Source organism: Orbicella faveolata, unplaced genomic scaffold, assembly GCF_042242905.1.
Source record: "Orbicella faveolata isolate gen_17 unplaced genomic scaffold, um_ofav_v1 contig_36, whole genome shotgun sequence".
Classification (NCBI taxonomy): domain Eukaryota; kingdom Metazoa; phylum Cnidaria; class Anthozoa; order Scleractinia; family Merulinidae; genus Orbicella; species Orbicella faveolata.
Window position 1 is genome coordinate 9,475,229 of NW_028301565.1, and position 24,923 is coordinate 9,500,151.

Consider the following 24,923-nt stretch of genomic DNA (forward strand, 5'->3'; position numbering starts at 1 on the left):
TGAGGTGTTTTTCAGTTTGTGCAAACTCAGACACAAGAAAAACTGAAAACATCAATTGCGTCTGTCTGCATAGTTATTAAAGCCCATGGAGGCATAGAAGGTATTTCATTTCTCTGACATCAATCTGTTTACAATGCCTTTCCCGCTAGCGTATTGCATCGTAGTTATTTTTCACCAATATAAAATTTCGGACAGGCAACGCACATGAAAGGGCGCATTACAGGATCTCCTTCTTCGGACCCAGATTATACTAGGGGGTATATGCTCTACACCGTTATTCTTCGTGGAAGTAAGTCTAAGAAATAAATTTCAGAGTTCTGTGTTGGGGTATGGCTACCTTTATTTGCAAGTTTCCTCTTGAAAAACCAAAATCGTTTGCAAGTTAAAATAAGAAGAAAACGTGTACCGTTTAAAGTTACATTTTCATCTCTTTAATGTTCAATCATAACAGACAGCAAAGTGCAATGGAGTAACAAACATTTCGTGATATTATTCCGAATCAGTCTCCTCGCTTCGATTGTTGTCTTGTCCTGCATCTGCTGCATTTCGATTTACTGCAAATAACTTCTCCGCGGTTTGTCTTGAGCAACCTTCTTTAATCGTAACCATATAAATCAATGCCTATGGTAATCAAGAATAATAACAAAGAAAAATAGTGAAACTGCAATATGGTGTTCATAAGAATTACCGACGTTTGCCTTATTTAATATATCACAAACAAGTAAACATTTCACAAAAGTACATCAGAGAATAGCCGGGTAGAGGGTAACTACAGGAAATCTCTAATAACGAAAACAGCTCTAGGTAGGTGAGACATTAGGCTGGTAAGGCGAGTAGGAGAGCAGGTATTGAAAAGTTGAGAGATAGGTGGGTGGTACAGAGAGCTGACTAGATAAGCAGCATCTGGTAAAGAAAGGAAGGACTAACTTACCTCAGGAACTAAGACGGACATGAGGTAGCTCATCATCCTGGTGTTGGTTGGCTTAAAGTCTGACCAAATGCTCGGCAAAAATGACTTTATTTCATTAGTAAATCTTCTGATCAGTCCGAGGAAAAAGAATTACAACACTTTTTAAGAAGTGCTTGAATTACAATCACAACTGTAATCATAATCATTAACACGATAATAAGCGAAACACTCTACGAATGAATAAATTAACTGATAACAAAAAAAGACAGCTACTATCAACAATTTTGCACATACCTTTGACCCGGTGAAATAACTGGTACAGTCACAACTGTGTATCAGAACTTCGTGTTCCTTTCTGGCGTTAAAAAGGGCATGCCTAGCGCTGGCGGTGTTCCCGTAAAGGATATTCTTAAGGTGGTCCTGTAAATAGATTTTAATATTATACAATTTTTAGAACCCCTTAAAAGCCATAACCGAGATAGAAAATAACTGATGCACAACTATTTCATGCATTCAATGAATTATAACTATTGACGATTTGGAAGGAATCAAGGCTTCTTTTTGTTTCTATTTGAAAAAGACAGGGGAAGTCTGCTAATATCACCCTAATTGGATTGTGGATACTACCTTCAAACCTGCGAGTTCCGGAGATTGAAAAAGTGACATTCCGGATGGATAATTCCTGATTGACGAGAAAAAGAAATACAATTTGGTTACGAAAGTAGAGCTATCATCTGACAACTCGCAAAAGATGTGAAACGTTCAGTGGGCGATAAGAAAAAAGTATCACACACTCACGACGGGTTAAGTTCTTTCGTCTTGCAACCGCAGAAGTACGGTCCATCCGGAACTCTCTCTATTCCGACACATTCAAAATGAAACCATTTAAAGCAGTCCTCGCAGTAAACCCAATTTTGTTGGTTTTCAGCGAGTTCACCTCTCCTCTTTTTCCTTTCAGGAACCTGCTGGCAAAGAGCCGCTTCACAGTTTTCATCTTCTGTATCATATTTACCCTTCTCCAACCTCTGCGTCGCTTTCCTCTTTCTAGTGGAACGTCTGGTATTGGTAGTGGCTATGGTGGATACGATGGTGGTGTTATCCGATATTGTGATGCTTGATGATGGTGTGGTGTTTGATGGTGTGGTGCTTGAAGGTGTGGTGCTCGGTGGTGCGGTACTTTGTAGTGTGGTGCCTGATGGTGCGGTGCCTGGTGCTGCGGTGACTAGCAGTGTGGTGCTTGGAAGTGTGGTGCTTGATGGTGTAGTGCTTGGTAGTATGGCACTTACAAATGTGGTGCTTGGAGGTGTGGTGCCTGGCAGTGTGATGCCTGGTAGTGTGATGCCTGGTGGTGTGGTGCTTGGAAGTGTGCTGCTTGATGGTGTGGTGCTCAGTGGTGTGGTGCTTGGAAGTGTGCTGCTTGATGGTGTGGTGCTCAGTGGTGTGGTGCTTGGAAGTGTGCTGCTTGATGGTGTGGTGCTCGGTGGTGTGGTGCTTGGCTGTGCGGTGTTAGCTGCTGGAGTACTAGTGTTGTTTTCCTGTAGTGCATTGTTGATGATGGCTGGTGATGTGGTGGAGGATTGTAGTGTGTTTGCAGCTATGTTGATGGGGTTAGCTGATGTTGTCCTGTTGGATGGTTGACCGTTGGTGGTTATGATTGTGGTATCGGCGCTTATTGCAGGTGTCACAGTGTTATGCGTTAACGGTATCGTGGAACTAATCGTCTGTGGTGGTATGGGCGTGTTTGGAGCGGTAAGTTTGAAGATAATGTCGTTTTTAGCCGCAATTATTTTCTTCAAATTACCCACTCCATAACCCGATGGATGTTTTAAGGGCAGTGAGCCCATGTTTTCCACCAAAAGAGAAATTTTATTGCACTTAATGCCCTTCTATGGGACTCTCATGCCACTCTTTCCGCATGCCTCACCTGGAAAATACAAGCGGAGTGAAAGACTTTTAACCTTACATCCTTGCCGCGGACAAAGGCTGCCAGGCAAGATTAAAAACCCCATTAACCCTATTTGACTCAGAAACTTGGTTAAATGTGATATGGAGAGGAAGACAATAGCACTTTGATTGCAAAATCTTTGTTCGGTTATTAGCTATGTTACGCAACAAAGGTCAATGGGATTTCAATCATCACTTAGAAAAATGTCACGCAGTCAATACAGCAAAGTTGGACCAAGCTCTTATGCATGCTAAACTAGCATCGAATTAATAGCCCAAACATGGGATCTCATAGCACATGAAGGATTCCAAAATTATTACTGCACTTGTCGCTTTTGTCTGAACTGCGTGGCATTAAAAAAATCAAATAGTTAGCTGCTTTATTTCAGTCATGTTCAGTCAGGGCTACCCGCCATTAAATCGCCCGGCCGTAGGATCCTACAGCCTCTATATGACGCGATCAGGAGCGCAATGTCATTCGTTTCATGGCTTGTTGTCCCCAATGTACGGTACAACAATCCTTATTGAGGTTTTTTATAGCAGAAGTTTAAATTAAATGCCAGTGGCCTTGATTTGGGACGGCTGTAAATTGTGAACTGAACTAACCCTTAGAGTCCCCTCACCCAGCCATACCCATACTATAGTACACAGCCAGGAGTCCAATTTCATTCCCTTCACAGCTTTCAATCTCAGATCGGCGACACTCACAGTTTTTCATCGGTTATTTCCATTGAAGCAACTTAGATGAAAGGAGAAATTTCCCTATTTGAGGCGACTTCAGAAGTTTACTTTTCACCGAGGGTTACCCACCATTAAATCGCCCGGCCCTTGGATCCTACAGATGCTTACACGACGCGGCCATGAGCGCAATTTCATTCCTTTCATGGCTTGTCGTGCCTATTGCACGGTATAACAAGCCCTATTTACTTTCATTTTTATAACAGAAGCTTAAATTAAAAGCCAATAATGGTCTTGATTTGAGACGGCTGTACAATGGGACTTCAACAGTTAAAATTACCCGGCAAGAACTCACCCGATCGTAACCATATTATAGTACACAGCCCAGCTTTCTATCTCCGATTATCGGCGTTAGCGAATATTTTTTATTCAAGAAGAGTGGATGAAACGAAAAATGGCCTTACTTGAGGCGGCTTTAGAATTTATTTTTCACTGAGAGCTACCCATCATTAAATCGCCCGGCCGTAGGATCCTATAGTACGGCATTGGAGGAGCCCAAAATCATTCCCTTTGCGGAATTTTATCGGCAAACAGCGACATAAAACATTGTTTTCCGTATTTCGCGCTTTTGTCTGAACTGCGTGGGACTAAAAAATCAAATGGTTAGCTGCTTTTTTCAGATCATGTTCAGTTAGGGCTACCCGGCATTAAATCGCCCGGCCGTAGGATCCTACAGACTCTACATGACGCGGCCAGGAGCGCAATTTAATTCGTTTTCTGACTTGTTGTCCCTAATGTTAGGTTTAACAATCCTTAATGACGTTTTTCTTTGCAGCAGAAGCTTAAATAAATGACAATGGTCTTGATTTGATACGGCTATAAATTGTCAAATAAATCACCCTCAGAGTTCCTGTGCTATAGTACACAGCCAGGAGTCCAATTTCATTCCTTTCATAGCTTTCTATCTCCGATCGGCGGCGCTCACAGTTTTTTATCGGATATTTCCATCGTTCTGTCGAAGTAACTTAGATGAAAGGAGAAATTCCCTTATTTGAGGCGACTTCAGAAGTTTACTTTTCAGCAAGGGATACCCGTCATTAAATCGCCCGGCCGTAGGATCCTATAGTACATGCCCGGAGTACATGACACCAGAGGAGCAAAAAATCATTCCATTTGCAGCATTTTTATCGGCAGGCAGCGGCATGAGACGTTGTAACTGTATTTTGCACTTTTGTCTGAAATGTGTGGCATTAAAAAATCAAATGGTAAGCGGCTATATGTCAGATTAAGTTCAGTTAGGGCTGCCTGCCATTAAATCGCCCGGCCGTAGGATCCTACAGCCTCTAAATGACGCGACCAGGAGCGCAATTTAATTCCTTTTAAGGTTTGGTGTTCCCAATGTACGGTACAACAATCCTTATTGAGGTTTTTTTTATAGCAGAAGCTTAAATTAAACGACAGTGGCCTTGATTTGGGACGGCTGTAAATTGTGAAATAACCCTTAGAGTTCCCTCACCCGGCCATACCCATAGTATAGTACACAGCCAGGAGTCCAATTTCATTTCCTTCACAGCTTTCAATCTCAGATCGGCGACACTCACAGTTTTTCATCGGTTATTTCCATTGAAGCAACTTAGATGAAAGGAGAAATTTCCCTATTTGAGGCGACTTCAGAAGTTTAATTTTCACCGAGGACTACCCATCATTAAATCGCCCGGCCCCAGGATCCTACAGACGCTACACGACGCGGCCACGAGCGCAATTTCATTCCTTTCGTGACTTGTCGTGCCCAATGCACGGTATAACAAGCCCTATTTACTTTTATTTTTATAACAGAAGCTTAAATTAAAAGCCAATAATGGTCTTGATTTGAGACGGCTGTAGAATGGGACTTCAACAGTTAGAATTACCCGGCAGAAACTCACCCGATCGTAACCATATTATAGTACACAGCCCAGCTTTCTATCTCCGATTATCGGCGTTAGCGAATATTTTTCATTCAAGAAGAGTAAATGAAATGAGAAATGGCCTTTTCTGAGACGACTTTTGAATTTTAATTTTTCGCTGAGGGCTACCCATCATTAAATCGCCCGGCCGTAGCATCCTATAGTACGACACCGGAGGAGCCCAAAATCATTCCGTTTGCGGAATTTTATCGGCAAACAGTGACAAAACATTACTGCTGTATTTCGCGCTTTTGTCTGAACTGCGTGGGAGTAAAAAATCAAATGGTACGTTGTTAGAGTTCAGATCATGTTCAGTCAGGGCTACCCAGCTTTTAATCACCCGGCCGTAGGATCCTACAGACTCTACACGACGCGGTCAGGAGTGCAATATCACTCGATTCATGGTTTGTAGTCCCCAGTTTACAGTATAACAATCCTTAATGAAGCTAAATTGAATTAAATGACAATGGTCTTGATTTTAGACGGCTGTATTGTGACATGACCCTTAAAGTTCCCTCACCCGGCCATACCCATACTATAGTACACAGCCAGGAGTTCAATTTCTTTCCCTTCGCAGCTTTCCATCTCCGATCTGCGGAGCTAACAGTTTTTCATCGGTTATTTCCATTGAAGTAGCTTACATGAAAGGAGAAATTTCCTTATCAGAGGCGACTTCGGAAGTTTACTTTTCACCGAGAGCTACCCATAATTTTAAACGCTCGGATGTAAGATCCTACAGACTCTGTGAGTCCACTCGCCAGTCGTTTTATAGCTTGTTGTCATCAATTCACGGTATAAACAGTTATTTTTCCAGCTTTTGTTATTTTTTCATAGCAGAAGTTTGAATAAAACGACAAATGGTTTTGATATGACGGGTTTGTAAAATGTGACTTCACCCTTAGAGTCAGCCGGCATAAAATCGTCCGGTTGTAGTATCCTACCGTACTAGGCTCGTACTATAGTACGTACTATGACGGGTGACGCTCGCGTAATTTGGTGCACTTTCAGCGGGCATTACCCACAGGAGTCATGTGAACCGGGTGCAATCACAAGGCTGGTATGCTCTTATAAAGGGACTGGGATAACAGTGATGGCAATGAAAGTACAAAACGGTAGAAATCACCAAAACAAAACAAAACAAAACAAAACAAAACAAAACAAAACAAAAGACAAAGAAACAGTGAACATGCAAGGGCAGACTTAGTTGTATTAATCTTACTTGTAGAATGTGCATGTTTCGGAATATTTAACGCTCTAAATCGATGATATTTCGTTCATTCTCAGCGGTTCAGGGGCACAACTGTGACCTCGAACTTTCGCGATATGAGAAGTTTAATGTTTGTTGTTTTCGGATTGTTAAAAATGTCATTTTGGGTACCGAAAAAAAGTCAGCTATCATTTTCGGAAAGGCGATAAGACCTAACGTTTTCGGGAAATGGACAAAAAAGCCCTAATAAGTTCGAGAATACCCAAGCTCCTCTAGAATAACCGAACAGATAAATTTTTTTGCGCAACCTAAAATTAACCTACAGAGCTTTGAAAGTACACCAGATAGCCTAAAACAGCGTTGAAAAGCATTCGAGAGGAAACGGTCGTTGGGTGTTCCTTATGGTTCCCTGCCTAACCTAACTCCGCGTCAGTTCAAACTCGGTCACCAGGGCTCTTTCCGTCTTGAACTCACACAACACGTGACGCTTTCATGGTCCTTCATGAATAAATACGTACGTGTCCGAGAATTAATTTTTCTCTTTTCTAGAGACGTAAGCTTGGGACGCCTGCATGTGCAGTAACAATTCTAGTTTTATTTTGTCGTTGTGGATGCGCGGAAAGTTCACAAGAAGACAGCTTCGTTAGTGCGGTGTCGCACCCGTGCAACTTCTAGGTTTTCCATTTACATGGTTTTTACGTGTTTCTTACAGGCTCCCTTTCTTTCATTTACATTGTTTTTACATGTTTCTTACAGGCCCCCTTTTTTCATTTACATACTTTTTACATGTTTCTTACAGGCCCCCTTTTTTCATTTACATGCTTTTTACATGTTTCTTACAGGCCCCCTTTTTTCATTTACATGGTTTTTACATGTTTCTTACAGCCCCCCTTTTTTCATTTACATGGTTTTTACATGTTTCTTACAGGCCCCCTTTTTTCATTTACATGGTTTTTACATGTTTCTTACAGGCCCCCTTTTTTCATTTACATGGTTTTTACAGGGTTACAAACATAACATTTCCAGACTTTTTACAGCATTCGCTTGAATTATTTACACGTTCCTCACATGGTTTAGCAAAGCAATTTACATGTTTTTTACAAAGCCAGATACTGTAAAAGTGCGTAAAATATTTTACAAGTTTTTACATGTTCTTCAAATGATCATTGTCGACAAAGACAATGTAAATCACTATTTACAGAACATTTACATGCTGTACTAAAAGCTGTAAATTTCCTGTAATTTTATTTTACAAAACCCTAACATGTAAATTGTAATTTACAAAGAATGTAAATCAAGATTTACATACTGTAAATTACAATTGACATGTCCATGTAAATTTTCAACTTTTCCAGTGGAGTTTGCAAAGAAACCTCCAATTGTCACTTCATAACTCAACATCGCGCTTGAGCAGCAGGGCTTTTGATGTTATTTTATGGTAGGTATTTCAAGAAATGTTTTTGTTTGTACTTGTCAAAGTATGGCTAGGTAACACTTTTAAGAATGCTTGACGACGTAAACAAGAATCAAATCACGTTACAACTTCACGTGAAACATGACAGTCTGTGAAACATGACAGCCGCGTGAAACATGATAGCCTGTTTACGACGAAAACATTTTCTCCCTGGTTAGATGGCTTCCCTCAATACAGAATCTTCCCCCTTCCCCCTTGCCCCCGGCGAGAGAGCTTTTTACACATTTCAATATAAATAGCAGCGAACAGTTTACAAGAGAAGTGAGGTTGGTTCGAGGGGAGGGGCTCCCTGGTTGTAGGGGTCACACGCTTGAAGGCAGGGTAACCTTTGGAAGGCATGCCAACTACCTCCATGTAATCTTACTCTCCTGATTTTTGCTTCACCTACCAGGGACAAACTGGAACACGTAAAAAATATGCGAGACTGGGGTACAGGCGCAATTTTTTTTGTCTCTTTTCGATATTCTTGCTCCGCAAAAGATGCTAACTACGTTATTGAACAACAGTGATAAAGAACTATCCAGCAGCATTTTTTTATTGACTTGTTTTATTCTTCTGTAGTTTCACAATGCATACGAGTATCACGACTGATCCATTATCATCATCGTCTTCACGGTAAGTTTACAAGCTTTTTTTGCATTAATTAACCTTAAGCCTTCCTCTCAATACAAGAAATTTTTGGTGAGAACCTGGGGTAAATTTGCTTTGCATTCATTCTGGTTTCGTTGAGAGATAGGGGTGGCTCGAGTTTACAGATCTTTAAGTATTTAAAATTTCATGATTCTGTGGGCCACGTGTTCTAGAAGGGGCACTTATTTAATCGGTGTAGGTGTTGAATCGAGGGAATACGGTTTATGTCATTACGAATCCTCTTCGATGCTAGCCTGCGTAGCAGCGTTTCCAAAAAAGCACGCGAAGGGAACGAAACTGCGAGCTAGTGCGAAAAATAAGTTTTTGCTCACCCCAGGCGTGCTCTTCCGCTCACCCGCTTGCTCACTCGCTTGTTCGATCTCTCTGCCTGGAAAAGGAAAGGAAACGGCTGCTACGCAGGCTACTTCGATGCGCTCTCACCTGTTTGAATATTTTTTTTGTCAAGCACCAAAGTCAATCGAGTAGCAAATTATTATAATCATAGTATTGATATTGCAAGAATAAGGTATTGAGCACTTTTACAAAAATATATCTGAGGAAATCTAGAACTCAAGTGCATTGTGGCTATATGTGAGGGAAAGGGGGGGAGGGGGGCGGTGGTCGGATCTATCGCAAGATCAATAGGGAGTGGTAACTCCTTTTTTCACATTAAAATCATCGATAACCCTGAATGGTTTCGAGACTGTCGTGATCATAGGTTAACTCAGTGTTAACTCAACGATTTAAAGAACCCGAAAAAGTGTTATATTTTTCTTCAGGGAAAGTAGATTTGTTCAGGCGTGAGAGGCGATGCACATTTTACGTTTTGGAAGGCACAAGAAAGAAAAACTTCTTTTCTCTTTGTAACTTATTTTTATTGTTTGATTCACGCCTTTCAAAAATACTATGAAGTGTGCAGATAAATCAAAAACCAAAGATGCAAAATCCATGCGACTTGGCCAGAATTTTTGTGGCAAAAAAATTATTCAACTCAGTTTATTTATTTTACTAGGAACTTATTTGTACGCTGATCGTGCAAAATCTCACGGGGCAGCAAAACGCATTGGAGGAGAGATGATTGGATTTGTAATGAGCTTGTCAGTTTTTGACATCGTGTTTTCAAAAGTAGCTGCTGGTTGCCAACCGGAGCCTTCCTTTTCATTTACACTGCTAAACAAAACCTACTGAGAAGGCGCTTCAATTTGCTAAAGATTTCCTGAAAAGAAAGAAGAATTGCAAGGTTTTTATGGAACGCAGTACGCCAAATGCACTGTTTGCTTGTGGTTAGTTTCACTCAGGTTTGCTTTCGGTGAGCAGTTAGTTATTGGAAAGGACAGCATTATATTGTATTTGGCTTACTCGCCAGAAAGACTTTTAATTTTTCATTTCGCTTTTTAATGGTGTGAGTGATGTAGGAACAATCTCTTTTATATCGTGCAACTTTCACTCATTTAAGGTTACTTTTCTGAATTAATTCATCGTTACTTATTACCATTCACCATGAAAAAAAGGTTTTAGACCATGGCAAACTTAAAACTATTTTTCCGCATACTCGAATTGACACGGACAGAGCTTTAGTATGTACGCGGCAAGTGAAAATTACTGATCACTGATTACTGATGATTAGAATTTTGAGGAACTTTACAGGACATGGTGTTTATTTTATCAAACGAGCAATTTCAACTTCTACTGAGCTTTGACATTTTATGAACCAAATTTGTTACGAGCAATGGTATGATCGGAATGTAAACAAATCTTTAGCAAACGAAAGGGGATTCCCAGCGAAGACCAGCCAGACGGCTCATTAACTAATAGTGAACGTGATCAAAAGCTGAAAATTAGTCGTCAATGAATAATAAAAGTTTCGCAGGTTTTCTTTCCTATAATGTTTTTTAACCCAACAAAGTAATGAAAATAGTTTGTTGAAATATTTCGGTTTAAAAGAAATATGCACAATGCTAAAGAATGTAGAATTTTGACGCAATATTATGATAATTAGCATGCGTGTTTATTTGGCAGAAACCCGCCAAATTCAAACTCACAGGGAAGGAAAGTTGAAAAAGGGTTAAGGGTTTATGTTGACAGTGGATATAGAATTTGCAAAATGCAATAATTTTACAAAGGTCCTGCTTTCACGTGCTAAACTAAGATTCAAATTAGGTATCAAAGTTGATTTTAATTATGTTTGTTTTTCAAAAAGTTTTCACCAACGACGGACAACATTAAGTCATGTGTAGAGTCTTTTGCTCTTCGCTTGCGGTAATTGTATTCGAGGCTTACTAAGTTATTTTCAGTTTTTTTTTTTTTTGAATTTATTTGTTCTTTTTTTTTTTGAATTTAATTTTTTTTCGCGCCTGATAGAGATGAGTGCGCAATCGCAAAACCCTCCGTTGATTTCCAAATTATCTTGCTTTTTAACTTGTCTGTAATATGATCAACATCTCACTTCTCCTGGCAATATCAATACATCAGTCAATTTACCAGTGCAGAGAATAACGAAGCTAATTTAACTAATGCAACAAAGAAGTAACAAAGTGTTGTTATCATACAACTTCCCTGCCTCCACGGAAAGGCCAAACTTCAGTTTGAAAGTTAATGACGAAAGTATCACAGATAGTAAATCAATTTCACATATAATTCATGACAATCAATACAAAGACCAAGCAAATTGTCGCATGCTTTGCTACAGCTTCTTCAATTATAAACAAGTTGAATTTCCTCTGATTTTAACACGCACGTTTGCTCTCTTTCAACGTGAATACTGATTGCTGAAGGGTGCGGATCACAATCTAGGAGAGGGAAGACAAGAAGTCTTTACAAACTCAACTCGGGAGGACGGGGCAAGATAGTTAGAGATTAATACTAGAGGTAGTAACTGTAATTTAATGGCGGCTGGTAACAATCATTCCGCCTTTGAGACTCCTCGTTAAACGGCAAAATTCCATCATCAGAAGTTTTCGCAAAACCATTGAACAATTTGAAATATCGAGGGACCAGAAATCAAAAGTAAACAAGAACCAGGATTAGTTTTCATGAGGAACTAATTATCTCGAACCTTGCACAATCATTAACAAGTGCTTTAATCTAAATTTTGCAAAAGTAGTGAAGCACGCTCATAGGGGCCGTAACCAATCAGCGTTCAGGGATGATACCACGTGACCTGTATATTCCCATACATTCTTTTAAATTTTTAAATCCAAGATGGCGCATTGAAAGGCAAAACATGGCGCCCATGACGTCACGCGCGCGCATGCCCAAATAAGGCGCGAGACAGGAAGTGAGTTTCACAATTGATTTTATTGATTCCAGGGAGTAAAAATTACATTGGTGTGTATCCGTACGGAAACGACATGAAAGTGTTCGGGTCTACGACACGTTTGTCGAAGACGAGTCCGTATCGTTTAGTTCCTGTGATGACTTTGAGATATTTGGTGGCTGGGTTTCTCCAGAAGAAGTTGGGGTTGACGACGTTGATATGCCGTCGTTAATCATCGAGAGGTTGTGTGATTTCGTCGAGGAGATTTTGTCGCATGACGTCATAGTTGAGTTGTCTGGATCCTCGTACATTGAGTGAGAAGCCTCTGACTTTGCAGCATACTTTGCCTTGGTTGGTTTTGTATCCGTAATTTTTGGGTCCAGCGGCAGTGAAATCGGTGATGAAATCGCCATCGTCGAGTTCGTTGGTCATCTCGCCCAGGTAATCACCTAGCGGAACATCGACTTGACCTGGTTTGTGCGAGTAGATGACGGAGTCGGTGTCGAAGTAGAGAACTTGTTGCTTTAACTGTTCCAGGTAGCTGTACAATTTGAGACGAGTCCAACAGGTGGTGAAAGCTGCCACGAAGATGTTGATTCGTCCGTTGTCGGGTTGGTTGTCCTCGAGTTCGGCGTGTACGACTTCTAGAGCTTCCTCGTTGGCGATTCTGACTTGTCGTATGTCGTTGAAGGGGTTGGAAACGAGGGCAAAGAGTTGCGCTGCGTTGTAGACCACTTGGGTGGTGGGTTTGTGTAGGTTTTCACCGAACTTGCCCCAGAAGGAGTTGAGCATGAGTTTGGCGGTGGCTTTGCGGCCGGGATTTTTCTGGATCATGGTTGGATCTAGAGCGATGCCTTCTTTCTGTTGGTATTGGTGCACGTAGCGTGCCTTGTCTTCGGGGGTGTTACACCAGTTAGGGTAGCCAGCGGATTCCTGTTTGATTTTTAGCCAGGTGTTCACGTAATCTGCGTAGAGTCCTTTACGGCGTTGTTCTGGTGGGAAATGGTGGACTTCGTGTATCTTGTGGAGCGTGTATCCCACGGCAACGGCTTTCTGGATTTCGGGCGTGCACCAGGTCCCTCGGAGTGTGCGATTTTCGGCCGTGTGAGGGCAGTGATGAGATTTCTCTAGGAGTGGTTTGGTCATTTCGTTTTCCACGCACGAGCGGCAGAGTGGGAAGGTGAGTTTACCTCCGTGCCGAAAAGGTAGAACGGGATGGTATAGTTCGTGAGGAGGCAGTATGTCCACTTTGGCCATTCGGAAGTAGTGGTGGATGTCTTGATCTTCGGGGTTGACGATGACTTGCGGGTGTCCTACGGGGTATTCGCCTTCCTTGTTGGCCCAGGGGTAGAGCGACGTCACGTCGACGTACTTGGTTTTCTCTCCTTGGGTCACGTTGGTCACGTGATGCAGTTTGACGGCGTTCGTGCGACCTCCGAAGAAGGCTTCTCTGGGCTCGAGCGGTTCGACGATTTGGAACGTGTCTAGGAACTGACGTAGATCTGGGTCGGTTTTGACCTCCAGGTCCCACTCGCATTCCCAGTTGACGTGGAGCTGGTAGCCGCGTTGCCTGAGAAGGGCGTGTTTCTTGAGCGTGGACTCGTAGACTTCCTGTAGAGTTCGATCGGTGTGGCAGATGGGATATCTGTCGCCTTGGCGAGGGAAACAGCGAGGACACCCGTGCCATAGACATCCGTGGAATTCGTAGACGGTTCGAGTGGTGGGATCGTAACCGTCGACGAGGTGATTGGCTAGGCGTACTTCACCTCCGTTTCGTACGGTACGGATACGATCGCCTTGGTCAGTATGTTGTAACAGGTGTTCTTGCCAGGCTAGCCATTTCAGGGCTTTGACAGACTGATTGGATCTGGCTCCGTGCCATCCTCGAGGTGGTCTGGAGGCGATGGTGTTGGGCGGGACTAGTTTCTTGCGCCAGAATCGGTTGCAGGCGGAGGCGATGGTGACGCATTTCTCCATGGGGTCGAAGTCGGCTTTTTGTTTGAATTCTTGTCGGAACTTTTGACAGCCTGCTTTGAGGAGTTTGACGTCCGACTCGCAGTAGGCTTCCATTTCTCGCCGTAGGACGAAATGGTAGTTGTCGTTGACTTTCTCTTGGTGCCACCGTTCGAATTCGGCTTTCTTTTTGGCGGACATGCCGTCGGGATCGTACATGTCGCGCGGTGGCATGGATCCTTCGTAATCTTGGTTTTCTTGGGTGTTGAATTTGTGCGGGAAGAATCCCTTGCACAGTTCGTTTATCCCGAATGTAGCTGGAAAGTTGGCCAGCGGGAACGGGTGAAAGCACAGTGAATCTTTGAAAGTCAGTCTGTCGGATCTCAGGGACAGTATCTTGGTGCCTACGGTGATCTGGTCCGTGACTTCTCGATGCGTGGCGTAACAGTGTTGCAGGATGAACATGCCGTCGTAGCCTTTGAGATTGTGGAAGATGACGATGACGTCCCGATCGTCTCCGTCCACGTCGACGGCGAGGGATTCGAGGTGGTCGAACATGTCAGCGGTGCAGGTGGGACCGTAGAAGGAGCAGAAATTATCCTCTTCATCGTCTTCTAGGCAGAGTAGAATGGGTGTCTGATTCCCTTCGGCGTCGGTGATGGCTTCGTAGTCGCAGTACACTTGAAGGGGTGGATCTCTGTCCACCCAGACCCGTGTGTCCGGATCACCAGGTTCGGGTTCTTCGAAGGGACGGTCTCTCACTTCGTCGCGTGGCACGCGTTTCTTTTTGGGCTCGTCTTCGTCTTCGGGGATGCGTTGGATGTAACATCGGTGAGTCGGTAGAAAGACTTTTTTTTCGCAGATGAGGCATTCACCCCATTCGCACACGTGATCTTGGTCACGACGGGCACCTCCACGTCCAGTCCTGTCTTTTGGTTCGTAGACGTGACAACAGTCTGGACACTTTTTGTAAGTGTCGCAGATGGATGGGATGTTGAGGCTCCGTCGTTGCAGGTGGTAGTTGTAGCACTGGTCTCCGAAGAATTTTCTGTGGCACAACCGGCAGATCGAGGTGGGTGTGGGAAACTTGCCACGCGCTAGGGGTCGTTTGGCTTCGATGCAATCGGGACAGTCCTTTTCGTTTGCAGGCGGGACACTATTTACCGTCGCAGGGATGATTTTGAAAGTCGTCGTGATCGTATCCTCGATTGCATTCGTCGCAGAAGTAGGATTTGTTGAGGAATCCATTAAACGAATTGCATCCGTCGTAGTGACTGTCTTCTTTGACGAGGCGAATGATCTTGTCCGAGGGTACGGGTCCCGCGTAGATGAGCATGTGCGGTGGATCGATGGAAAGGACCTTTAGTTGGTACCCAGGTAACGCGGCCTGAAACTGCTGCAACTCGGGAAGACCGCAAGGTCCTTCGGGGACGTTGGCTAGACGGTGGAGTTCTTTGGCCAATCGCTCTTGTACGGGTCGCCCCTGTTTGAGATTGTGATAATCTTGGTCTCGTGAATTCCAGTTCGTGTTTACCAGGACTTTCATGGTGACCATAGCGCGAGCGCAGCAGAGATTGTCTTTGTTTTTGACGTTTGACGATTCCCCGTACGGCCGCACAGCTAGGTTTGTATCGTTTTCCGTGACCACGCCCCGGGCCTGGGGTGCGTATGAAAGTGGTTTCCATTGTAAAAGTGTCATCGGGGGTGAATTCTTCGTTGGAGTTGAGTTTGGCCGCGAGAGACTGGAGATAAGTGTCTAGTCTTTCACTCCCTTCTTCGAATTCTCGCACGGTGAAAGTGTTGGATTGAAAAGCGTGCGTGAAGGCACTGGACTGCATGGTGAAATGGACCGTGGAGTTGGGTTTCAGGGTAGGATCCTGAGCGATTTGTTGCTCGATGGATCGTTGAAGGGCATGAGTCAATTCTTGACCTAGGTTGTCCCTGGGAGAAACATCTCTATGTTGTTTGAGCGTGGCTTCGAATCTTTGTTTGTTGAGGACGTTTCGCCAGTTGCGGCGAGCGCCTACGGGTCTTAATTCGAATTCTAGGAGTGGTCTTGTACCGCTACCACCACCGGTTTGGGTCATCACTTGGTCGAGAGCCGGATCAAAGATCCAGTCATCATCATCGTCTTCGTCGAAGAACGCCTCGTCGTGGGTCCGTCTGTTCTGTGAAGACATGAGTACAATTTGAATGATAGAATGACACAAACATCGCTTTATATTTTTTACAAGAACCAATCATACATCAGCAGAGAACAAGAACGATTTTTTCTTACTTACATTACTAAACGCGTTTTTAAAACTAAATCCTAAATAGACTTTCCTTTTCTCGTTACGAATGTTAACATAATGACCACAGAAAGCCGTGTGATAAGGGGTTTGTCCATACATCATTTTACAGACGTTTAGTTTACATTTCCTCGTTCGTATTTCTATGTGACCGAGACCCCATTGTCTTTTCAGTTCTGCATAATCTAAAAGTTTATTCAATAGTTCATTGTTCCTGCGGTCGAGTATGTGTTGCCAAGTTGCCAATGAAATCACGTAACACTGTATTTCTTGCGGTAGCTTATCACAGTGACTCTGTAAGAGAGTTGGTACGATTTTTTCTTAACCATCTATTATGAGCGTATTTAGTATAGTATTCATGAACAGGGTGGATAAAAGTCTTTTCTACGGGGGCACGTCTCTTGGCATTTTTGTAAGAGTCGGCTAAATACGTTTTTTGAGGTTTATCGTCAATGTCGATGTAACATCCGTATATTTTAAAATATTCGAATTTATTTTCTCTACAGATACATGTAACAATCTTAATGTGTCCCATGCGCCATTCTTCTTTCAGTTTTGCGTAGGCTAATATTTCTTTGTGAAGACGACGTAACTTTTTGTTTCTTCTGCACTCGAGTAGGATTTGCCTCGTAGCCAGGTGAATCACGTAACATTGTATTTCTGGAGGTAGTCGATCCCAGTGACTCTAAAAGAGTGAAAGTCTCTTAACGTCTGCTATTCTGTAATAGGCATGATTAAACCCGTACCCTAAAAATATTTCTCTCTTATTGTTTTGTCCGTCTCTATAGAATGCCGACACGACCATATGCTTATTTTTGAGTCCTGGAACTCTTCCTTTTGGACAATACTCTAGCAGACATGTCTCTAGCTTGACTTTGAGGTGACCTAGTCCCCATTCTGATTGGACATTTGCGAAGGTCTGTATCTCGTTATAGAGTTCTCTCCACGATTCACTTTCACGTCGGTCGATGAGAGACTGGGACTCGTTGAGGTGAACAATGTAGGTCTGGATTTCATTGGGCAGCCAATCCCAGTAACTCTATGAAAAGAAGGTGATGAACAAGACGTGACAAAGATGTCTTCCGAAGTTGTAACCGCAAAACACGACGAAACAAAATCTCAAGTCCAAACGAAGGTAAATCTCTATGGGAGTAGTGATTATACTCAGTTCCATGGTCAGTCCAAGATGTACACGAGCGCACTTAGCATACACAACGAGTGACAGATCTGGCAGTACAACTTCTCTTTGATCACACCCTTGTTCAACTGATTATCGAGTGCCTGGGTGTAGCAATCGTAATGAACGTAGTAACGACAACACTTGGTCCGAGAGCAGGTTTCGGTTCTGAGGATGACTTGCTCGCATAGGGTACACTTTATACTCACTGATTCTTCATGTAGGTCCATCTGTTGATTCATCTCCTCGTCAGTGATCTCAGCCATGATCAGCGCTCGATACAAGTGAAGACACTCAGAGTGCCGTGAACAGTTCGACTCGCTTCTTTTATACGCGCGTCGAAACTGGATACCAGGTTGCGCTCGACCTGGGGTCCAGTCTCTGACCGTGGGGCATGGGAGGGGGATACCCCCTATCCTCTGGTCTACTCTGCACACGTGATTTTGGCTTTTATCGTTTGATTGGTGCATGATTGACATAAAGCGAGGCGAACGCATTCGGTGTTTTTCAGTTTGGTCATGTCGACTGAACCTAGACGCAGCAGCCGCCGCCTTCGAGGTCTGTCACCCGAAGAAGAACCGAGACGAGTACGTCGTCGTTTGCGATCACCCGAAGATGAACCGAGACGTAGTCGTCGCCTTCGGGGTCAGATACCCGAAGAAACGCCGCTTCAACAAGTTTGTTTTATTTGTCAGAGAGACATTAACATTGATTCTCTGGCGATATGTCAACGCACTCCTTGCTGCGGTATGGTCATGCATCGACGTTGCTACCAGGAGATGGAAAGACAGGTTCGAACCTGCGGCAACTGCCGACGCGTGATCAACACGGATCTGCCTGGGATCGTGTTGGAAACCGATGAGGAACTCGAGGAGGACGATGATGATGATGACCCGTTCGCGTTACCGGCAGGTACGAATAGCCTAGCGAGACTGGAGCAAGAGTTGGAGTGATACCGTAGTGAGAATAGACCTATGCGCAGTCATCACGAGGGATCGTATATGTGGCATGAAATGCCGTATGATGTGGACCCGGACATTTGGCAACGTTATTATGTCATGCTCGAAAATTTCGTGACTCTGTTTTCGAATCGAGTCATGTACGTGCACGGTTGCGTGCATCTTCCCGTGGAACCGACCCGAGAGATCAGGGCTGTTTTGTACCGTCTGTTCATATTCAATACTCCTTACTCGACGTATAACTTGATTCGAATTCAAAACTTCAGACTCTTCTTTAGACGCGTGGAGGGACAAAGGGATGTTGTTATTCAACATCTCTGTGTATTACCCTTTCCGGGCGGTCCATCGCTTTACAACGAGGACAGACTATGGACCTGACGCTGTTTTTTATTTTTCTTCACAGTGTTTGAACAACGAAGAAGAATTCATAGCGCCATGTGGCAGTTTAGAGACACGGGAAGACCCTTTGAGACGCACAATTCGTTGACGCGTTCGTGGAATCACTTGCCTTATCCCATCCCGGTCACGGTGTGGTTCCGTTACTATCGCGAGTTGGAGAACTTTGTGCGAACCACGGAGGGACGAAGTCCCCTGTACATTCACGGCACCGTGTTCTTTCCCTTCCATATCATTTCGTACGATCATATACGCACGGAGGTGTACCGAATGTTTTATTTCAACACCCCTTATAGACTGTACGATTTTATCACCAGACTTAGGTTTAGGTTGTTATTCGTGTCTTCGTCAACGTTCGGAGACCAAATAAGGATCGAACGACTGATGGTGAGATCGAGTGTCTCGGATACTCTGTACCACGGTGGTATGGTGTGTGAGTTGTGAAAAAAATAAAACAGACTTTTTGAAACAAAAAAGTGTATTTTTTATTTTTACAACAACAACAATAAAAAACTTTTACAATTTCCAACGTTTCTTGGCTTGCATGATTTTCTTAACAATGCGTTCTGTCATGGTTTTACGTCCGGGTAAATTGTCGATGGCTTGGATCATCTTGGCGTCGGCTTTCCATTTGTCCTGTAAGTTCTTGGCCCTGGAATAGTCAATGTCGTGTTGTTTGGCCAGTCGGTCCAGACGATTGATCCCTGGGTCTCCTCGCGCTAAACGTTTCTTCAGTTTGGTACCAGGTCCCATGTACTGATAACCGGGCCAATGAAACTCGATCCCAGTCTTGCCCAACTATTTTTGGATGTCGATCCCATACCCTCGTTGACGACAAGTACTTTTCCTTCTCCTCGGGGGTGCCTTTTTCTTCTTAGTCCGAGTCATAGCTCAGTCCTTTTCTCCAGGGTTCGAAATCTTCCCACCCTTCTTGTAACTTTTCTGCCTCTGTCTTCTTGCCCTTCTTGTACTTCTTTGCTTTGCCTTTGGGACTGTAACCACCGTCGTCTATGTATTTTTCGGCGACACCGATGGATCTTAAGAAGCCTTTTTGCGCTTCGGACAAGACTTTCTTTTTCAAACTACTCCCCTTTTTACCTAACGTGGCTGGTTTGGGTGGAATGGGTGGCTTCTTGCTTGTGGATGGTTTGGGTGGAATGGGAGGTTTGGGAGTTTTAAGCTCCTTTTTAAGACCTGACGTGGAAGGTGTAGCGGCTTCTTGTTTGATGATAACGGGGGCTCGTGCTGCGGGTTGTTTGTTGATTCCCTTGATGATCTGTTTCAACAGACTTTCGACGGGTGCGTCGGCCATGCCTTCGGGTTCTGCCGTCCCTTGGTACGAGATAGGACCATGTGTACCCGTCCGTATACGTTTCACCAGTTTACTTTCTTCGGTTACTATGGGTTTGGTCATCTTGACGGCCGTGCTGTCTGGGATGCGACTGTCTTTCAAGATGAGATGTTTTTCGGCGGCCAAACGTCCCGCTTTGTTCAACAAGGCATTCTGGGTGATCTGACCCTTGTAATAATCTTGCAATCGATTGAATTCTTGAACGGGCACCATCATGACTTCGTTCATACCTGACTCAAGGTCGTGTCAGGAAACTCGGACAATTCTCTCAAGGCCGTCTCGTAACAGTCTTGCCAGTACCGTATGGTTTCTTCTTTCTTTTCCAACTGTAGTCGAAGACTTTAAACGGTTTGCTTGCCTTTATCGCACTCCTTGCACAACTCTATGCACCCACCGGGCGGCGTGGTATCTCGTTTCGTTTGATAGGTTTCGCAAAAGTCACTGAATTTTAAAGCCATATACTCTTGATACAAGATGTGGTACCTCTTATTCCAGTACTCGGACGAGTCTTTCCATTGGGCTTCGCGTCGATTGGCATCTTGTAACAACTGCACGAGTTTAGGAATGATGGACTCTTCTTGGTTATCTCTCGATGGGAAATTGGGTAAGACGTCGATACCCTCTAGCGGGTAACCGTCTTCGTCGCGTCCTTTCACCGTACACAACATGCTCGAAAACAACCGTGTAATCCGCTCCAGAACCCTGCTCCGTTTTGACTTAGGAGATGTTCTCTTCGACGCTTGAGGGAGTTTTTGCGTCTACCCACTTCTCGCAAAACCTTTTTATGTCTTTTCAGTGTCCCATAAGTCAATGCGTTGATGGGGATCCTCTTTTTCAGCAAATTGAGAACCATCTCGCTGATGGCGTTGATCTGATCTTTGTCGGCGTATTTCAACATCTGCTGACGTTTATTTCGATTGGCTTCTTTCAGAACGCTCTTCAAGAAATGACGTTGTCGTCTTAACCGCTTCATCGTTGACGTCTGCGTACGAGTGGATTGGTGTACTCTTTTTATCGCTTTCTTCGATGCTTGAAGGCGGATTGATAGGGTATCTTACGTAAGAGTCTTTCGACTTTTCCCCTATTCTTATGTAAATGTTTGTCCAATAAACCGAATGGTCCAGCCAGAGAACCCAAACCCGATGCTCTCAGCAAATTAGCCATCCCACCTCTCTGTCTCCTCTTCCTCCTCCTACGAGCTTGCATAGTAACGAATAATGGAGTGATTCCATGAATCCTCTTTCTATTTATCGTCTTCTACGTGTGGCGGCTTGGAGGGCTTTCTTGGCACCGTAACCGGCGGCACCCGACGCAGCACCCAACGCAATGGCTTTACCGCCTGCTATCAGAGCGGGTAGGATGGCCGCCAGGGGAAAAATGCCACCTTTCTGTCTCTTCCTCTTCCTCCTTTTCACCCTTCTTCGTCTTACGTACATGATGTAAATGATGCACGAAGTCGATTACGTAGCACTTTTATAGAGGAACGTGACGAAATCGTCTTTCGTAGTCTCGAACGTGTCGGTCGTAAGTAGGAGGTGTGAAATCCGTCACCACGTCGTCCAACGTTTGCATCTTGGTCAAAAACCCATCCAATTCCTCCACTCCAACCAGAGCGTAGTTCCTAAGTTCTCTCAGCGTCTTTTCGTAAGTCATGTAAGGGAATTTGGCCATGTCCATCTTGAACGAATACTTCTTGAAATCGTTCCATCCTTTCAGTAAGGTGGCAAAAGCCGTCAATCCTACCACCGTGTACCCATCTTTCCACACGGATCCCAAGATGATACTGGCAGCCAGGACCAGTAACGCCAGTCCGTTGAGAATGGCGTTACACAATTTGTAATAACTAAACATCTGTCTTCGACACCACCAATACTTGTGGTAGAAAGCATACAACCCATCCAAACGTTTCAGCGAGTCCAATTCCACCACGGTGGTGAAAGGTTCATCCAATAAACAGACCGACGTACGCATGACTATCCTCTAACCAGTCCAAAATAGCTTCTAACTTTCTTTCGGTACGTTCGATTTTTTTAGCTTGTTGCTCGTATTCCCAGATCTCGTCCTTGAAAGTGGTTTCTACGGACTGGTTCAGGATATCCTGGACTTGTCTGTAACTATCGCACTCGTCCGCGATACGTTTCATGTCTTCGTGATCCATGCTGGTCTCATCCCAGTAAGAGCGAGAGCATCGGCATAGATGCAGGAAGTAGGGGAACCACTTGACTTCACTCCTCAACATCTTGCTTCAAATTGAGTAGTTTAGCCATACAATCGATCTTTTTATCGGCGAGGCCGTCGTTTTTTCTTACGTCTCAACAGTTTTCCGACCCCGTGACCAACGCCTACCCCTGCAGCACCCAATGAAGCAGCCGTTCCAGCTCGTATTCCTGTTTTCACAGCGCATTTACCCAAAGCTTTGACCAATCCAATCGCAGCCCCTTTACCGATGGGTGCTAACGTGGACAAGGCGCTCGCAAGAGCACCACCCCATTGCTTTCTCCTTTTCTGTCGACGACGTCTTCTCATGTTGTTCTCAGTTACGTACACTGGTCGAATTGCGAGTCACGGTAGGACGTTGTCCGTTTTTATAGGTGGTCGTGATCGTGTTGGTGGTCGTGATACCGGCAATGCGACGACCCGCGGCCGTTTGTTGTTGTTGTCGTAAAATCTCTTCCAGTTGTTGCTGCATCTGGGCTTGGTTGAGAATACGGGTTCCTCGCCTTCTTCTACCACCTCGAGAAATACCCGATCTCACCGACGAAGGAGGTATGGAGTCGCTACTACTTCCACCTCCGCCTCCGCCTCCGCCTCCGCCTCCGCCTCCGCCTCCGCCTCCGCCTCCGCCTCCGCCTCCGCCTCCGCCTCCGCCTCCGCCTCCTCCGCCTCCTCCGCCTCTGCGTCGTCTTCTTCCACCGCCACTACCACTAGCGCTACTTCTTCTACGACTTCCGGCATCACTGGGTGACGATGGCGTGTTTTGACGTGGTACGCGTCTCGGTCGTTTACCTCCTCTAGTAGCTCTTGCCAAAGGTTTGTCATCTGTCGGTGTGGGAGAACGTCCTGCCATTCGACGCAACATACGTGACGTACCCACACCCATCGTGACGTTGCTGCGTGCTGCACCCGAGCCAGCGGTACCCACACCCGTCGTGACATTGGCGCGTGGCGTGCCCGAGCTAGCTGTGCGTACCCCTATCGAGGCCCCTGGCAGTGGCGGTGTGAAGACTGTGGTGAAGGTGTGTTCAGGCTTAGGCCCACACCCGCTGCCGCTGGAACTGGGGTACTCGTTTGAACCGGAGACCCCCACGGCGAATAATCGTCCAGAGCTTCAAAATTGAATTCGTCACTGCCAGAACTCATCTCTCTTCTCTCTTTCTATTTTCTTCTTAACGAGTACTTGTTGTGTATGAACCAAACTCTCGAAACCCTCACCATTATATGCATTCAGGATGGATCGTACTTGACGATAACTATCACATTCTGTGACTTGTCTCATCGGCTCGTAGTCCGTTTCATTGGGATTCATGATGTAATGGAGTCTGTTTTTACATAGGTGAATGAACAGCGGAAACCATTCGACTTCGCTCCTCAACATGACGATGCCGCAAACTGATGGCATCGTATGAATCCCTCGTCTTTTAACACGCGGCTGATGACACGTTGATCGTCCTGACTGGCTGGATGAAGATCCAATAGCATGTAACCGTAAGGTCGATCGGTGACCTTTCGAAACGTATCCAACACTTCCTGCCATCGTGTGGGAAACGATTACAGTAATAGATTTCGTATCCCTAACTGATCACGCGGGTTCTTGAAGGCCGCGATGTAATGAGCGTTGCGGGAAATGGTCTTGGCGAATTTTCCGTTAGAGAATAGATCCTGACACAAGTAAATCACAGTAATGTTCCGATGATGAGAGTGTTTGGTGAAGAGATCCAACACGCCCTTGTCGTTGCCACCCTCGTCCATCAGATCGTCCAGGACCAAAACACCCCTCGAGGAAACCATCGTGGTAACTGTTCGCTGTCGGGGATACCTTCGTGAAACTTTACCCCTCCCTTCTTGAGCTCTTTGAAGCCATCTTGCCACGATCCGTAGCAGTAATGAATACTCTTCGGTTTTTCTTGGAACAAGCCGCCGTTCTCCAAGAGCAGTTTGGTGGTAAACACCGTCTTACCGCAACCTGACGGACCCGCTATCAACAAACTCGACGGGGTGTGAAACTGAAACGCTTTGCGTCGTTCCATGATCTTGAAATGGTAAACGGTCGCGAGACGCTCAGTTTTTATCCAAACATCTTAGCCAATGGGGTCTTGACAGCAGGGATGCGTTTCAATAGACTCAGGAGGGTAGTTCTACGATTGAAACAGATGGGTGGTTTGGCTCGACTCTTGGCAGGCGCTCTCTTGTGTTTCACGAATTTCTTCACCTGGAAATTCTTGGCCTACCACGCTTTTCCCTTCTTGGACTTTGGCATCTTTCGTTTCCTGCGCGTCGTCACCGTGGACGGTAACTCACCGGTGTTAAGGACACTGTGTTTCGCGTTGTACTCGTCTTGAAGTCTCTGAGGACTGTTCATTAAGGCGCTGTATAGCTCTTGAAGTTCTGCGTTCATCGCAAAGGTGAATCTCAAATGGATTTTGTACGCGCCTTTTATGTACTCGCAAAGTGATGTCGGAAGGACTTATTGCCGTATCGAGGGACGTGCCAGTACGGGTATCACTTATAATCTCTGCAAGCGTCTGTTTGAA

The 24,923-nt window shown here is 44.7% G+C and overlaps 2 protein-coding genes and 2 pseudogenes across 2 annotated transcripts; all 4 read right to left on the reverse strand.

The window, feature by feature from the left end:
- Positions 1 to 415: 415 nt before the first annotated feature.
- LOC149102211 (uncharacterized) lies at positions 416 to 6,624 on the reverse strand. The gene is made up of 5 exons (XM_089275163.1): positions 1,709 to 6,624; positions 1,538 to 1,592; positions 1,205 to 1,330; positions 932 to 1,037; positions 416 to 621 (listed from the first exon to the last, which is right to left on the reverse strand). The coding sequence occupies exons 1-4, from the start codon at positions 2,752 to 2,754 to the stop codon at positions 1,026 to 1,028; spliced, it is 1,239 nt and encodes a 412-aa protein (XP_089131289.1). The 5' UTR covers positions 2,755 to 6,624; the 3' UTR covers positions 416 to 621; positions 932 to 1,025.
- A 5,649-nt stretch (positions 6,625 to 12,273) lies between these two features.
- LOC149102212 (uncharacterized) lies at positions 12,274 to 16,178 on the reverse strand (annotated as a pseudogene).
- A 5,007-nt stretch (positions 16,179 to 21,185) lies between these two features.
- LOC149102213 (uncharacterized) lies at positions 21,186 to 22,148 on the reverse strand. The gene has a single exon (XM_089275170.1). It carries the CDS (start codon positions 22,141 to 22,143, stop codon positions 21,646 to 21,648), a length of 498 nt encoding a protein of 165 aa, XP_089131296.1. The 5' UTR covers positions 22,144 to 22,148; the 3' UTR covers positions 21,186 to 21,645.
- A 1,612-nt stretch (positions 22,149 to 23,760) lies between these two features.
- On the reverse strand, positions 23,761 to 24,474 carry LOC149102214 (uncharacterized; annotated as a pseudogene).
- Positions 24,475 to 24,923: the final 449 nt, after the last annotated feature.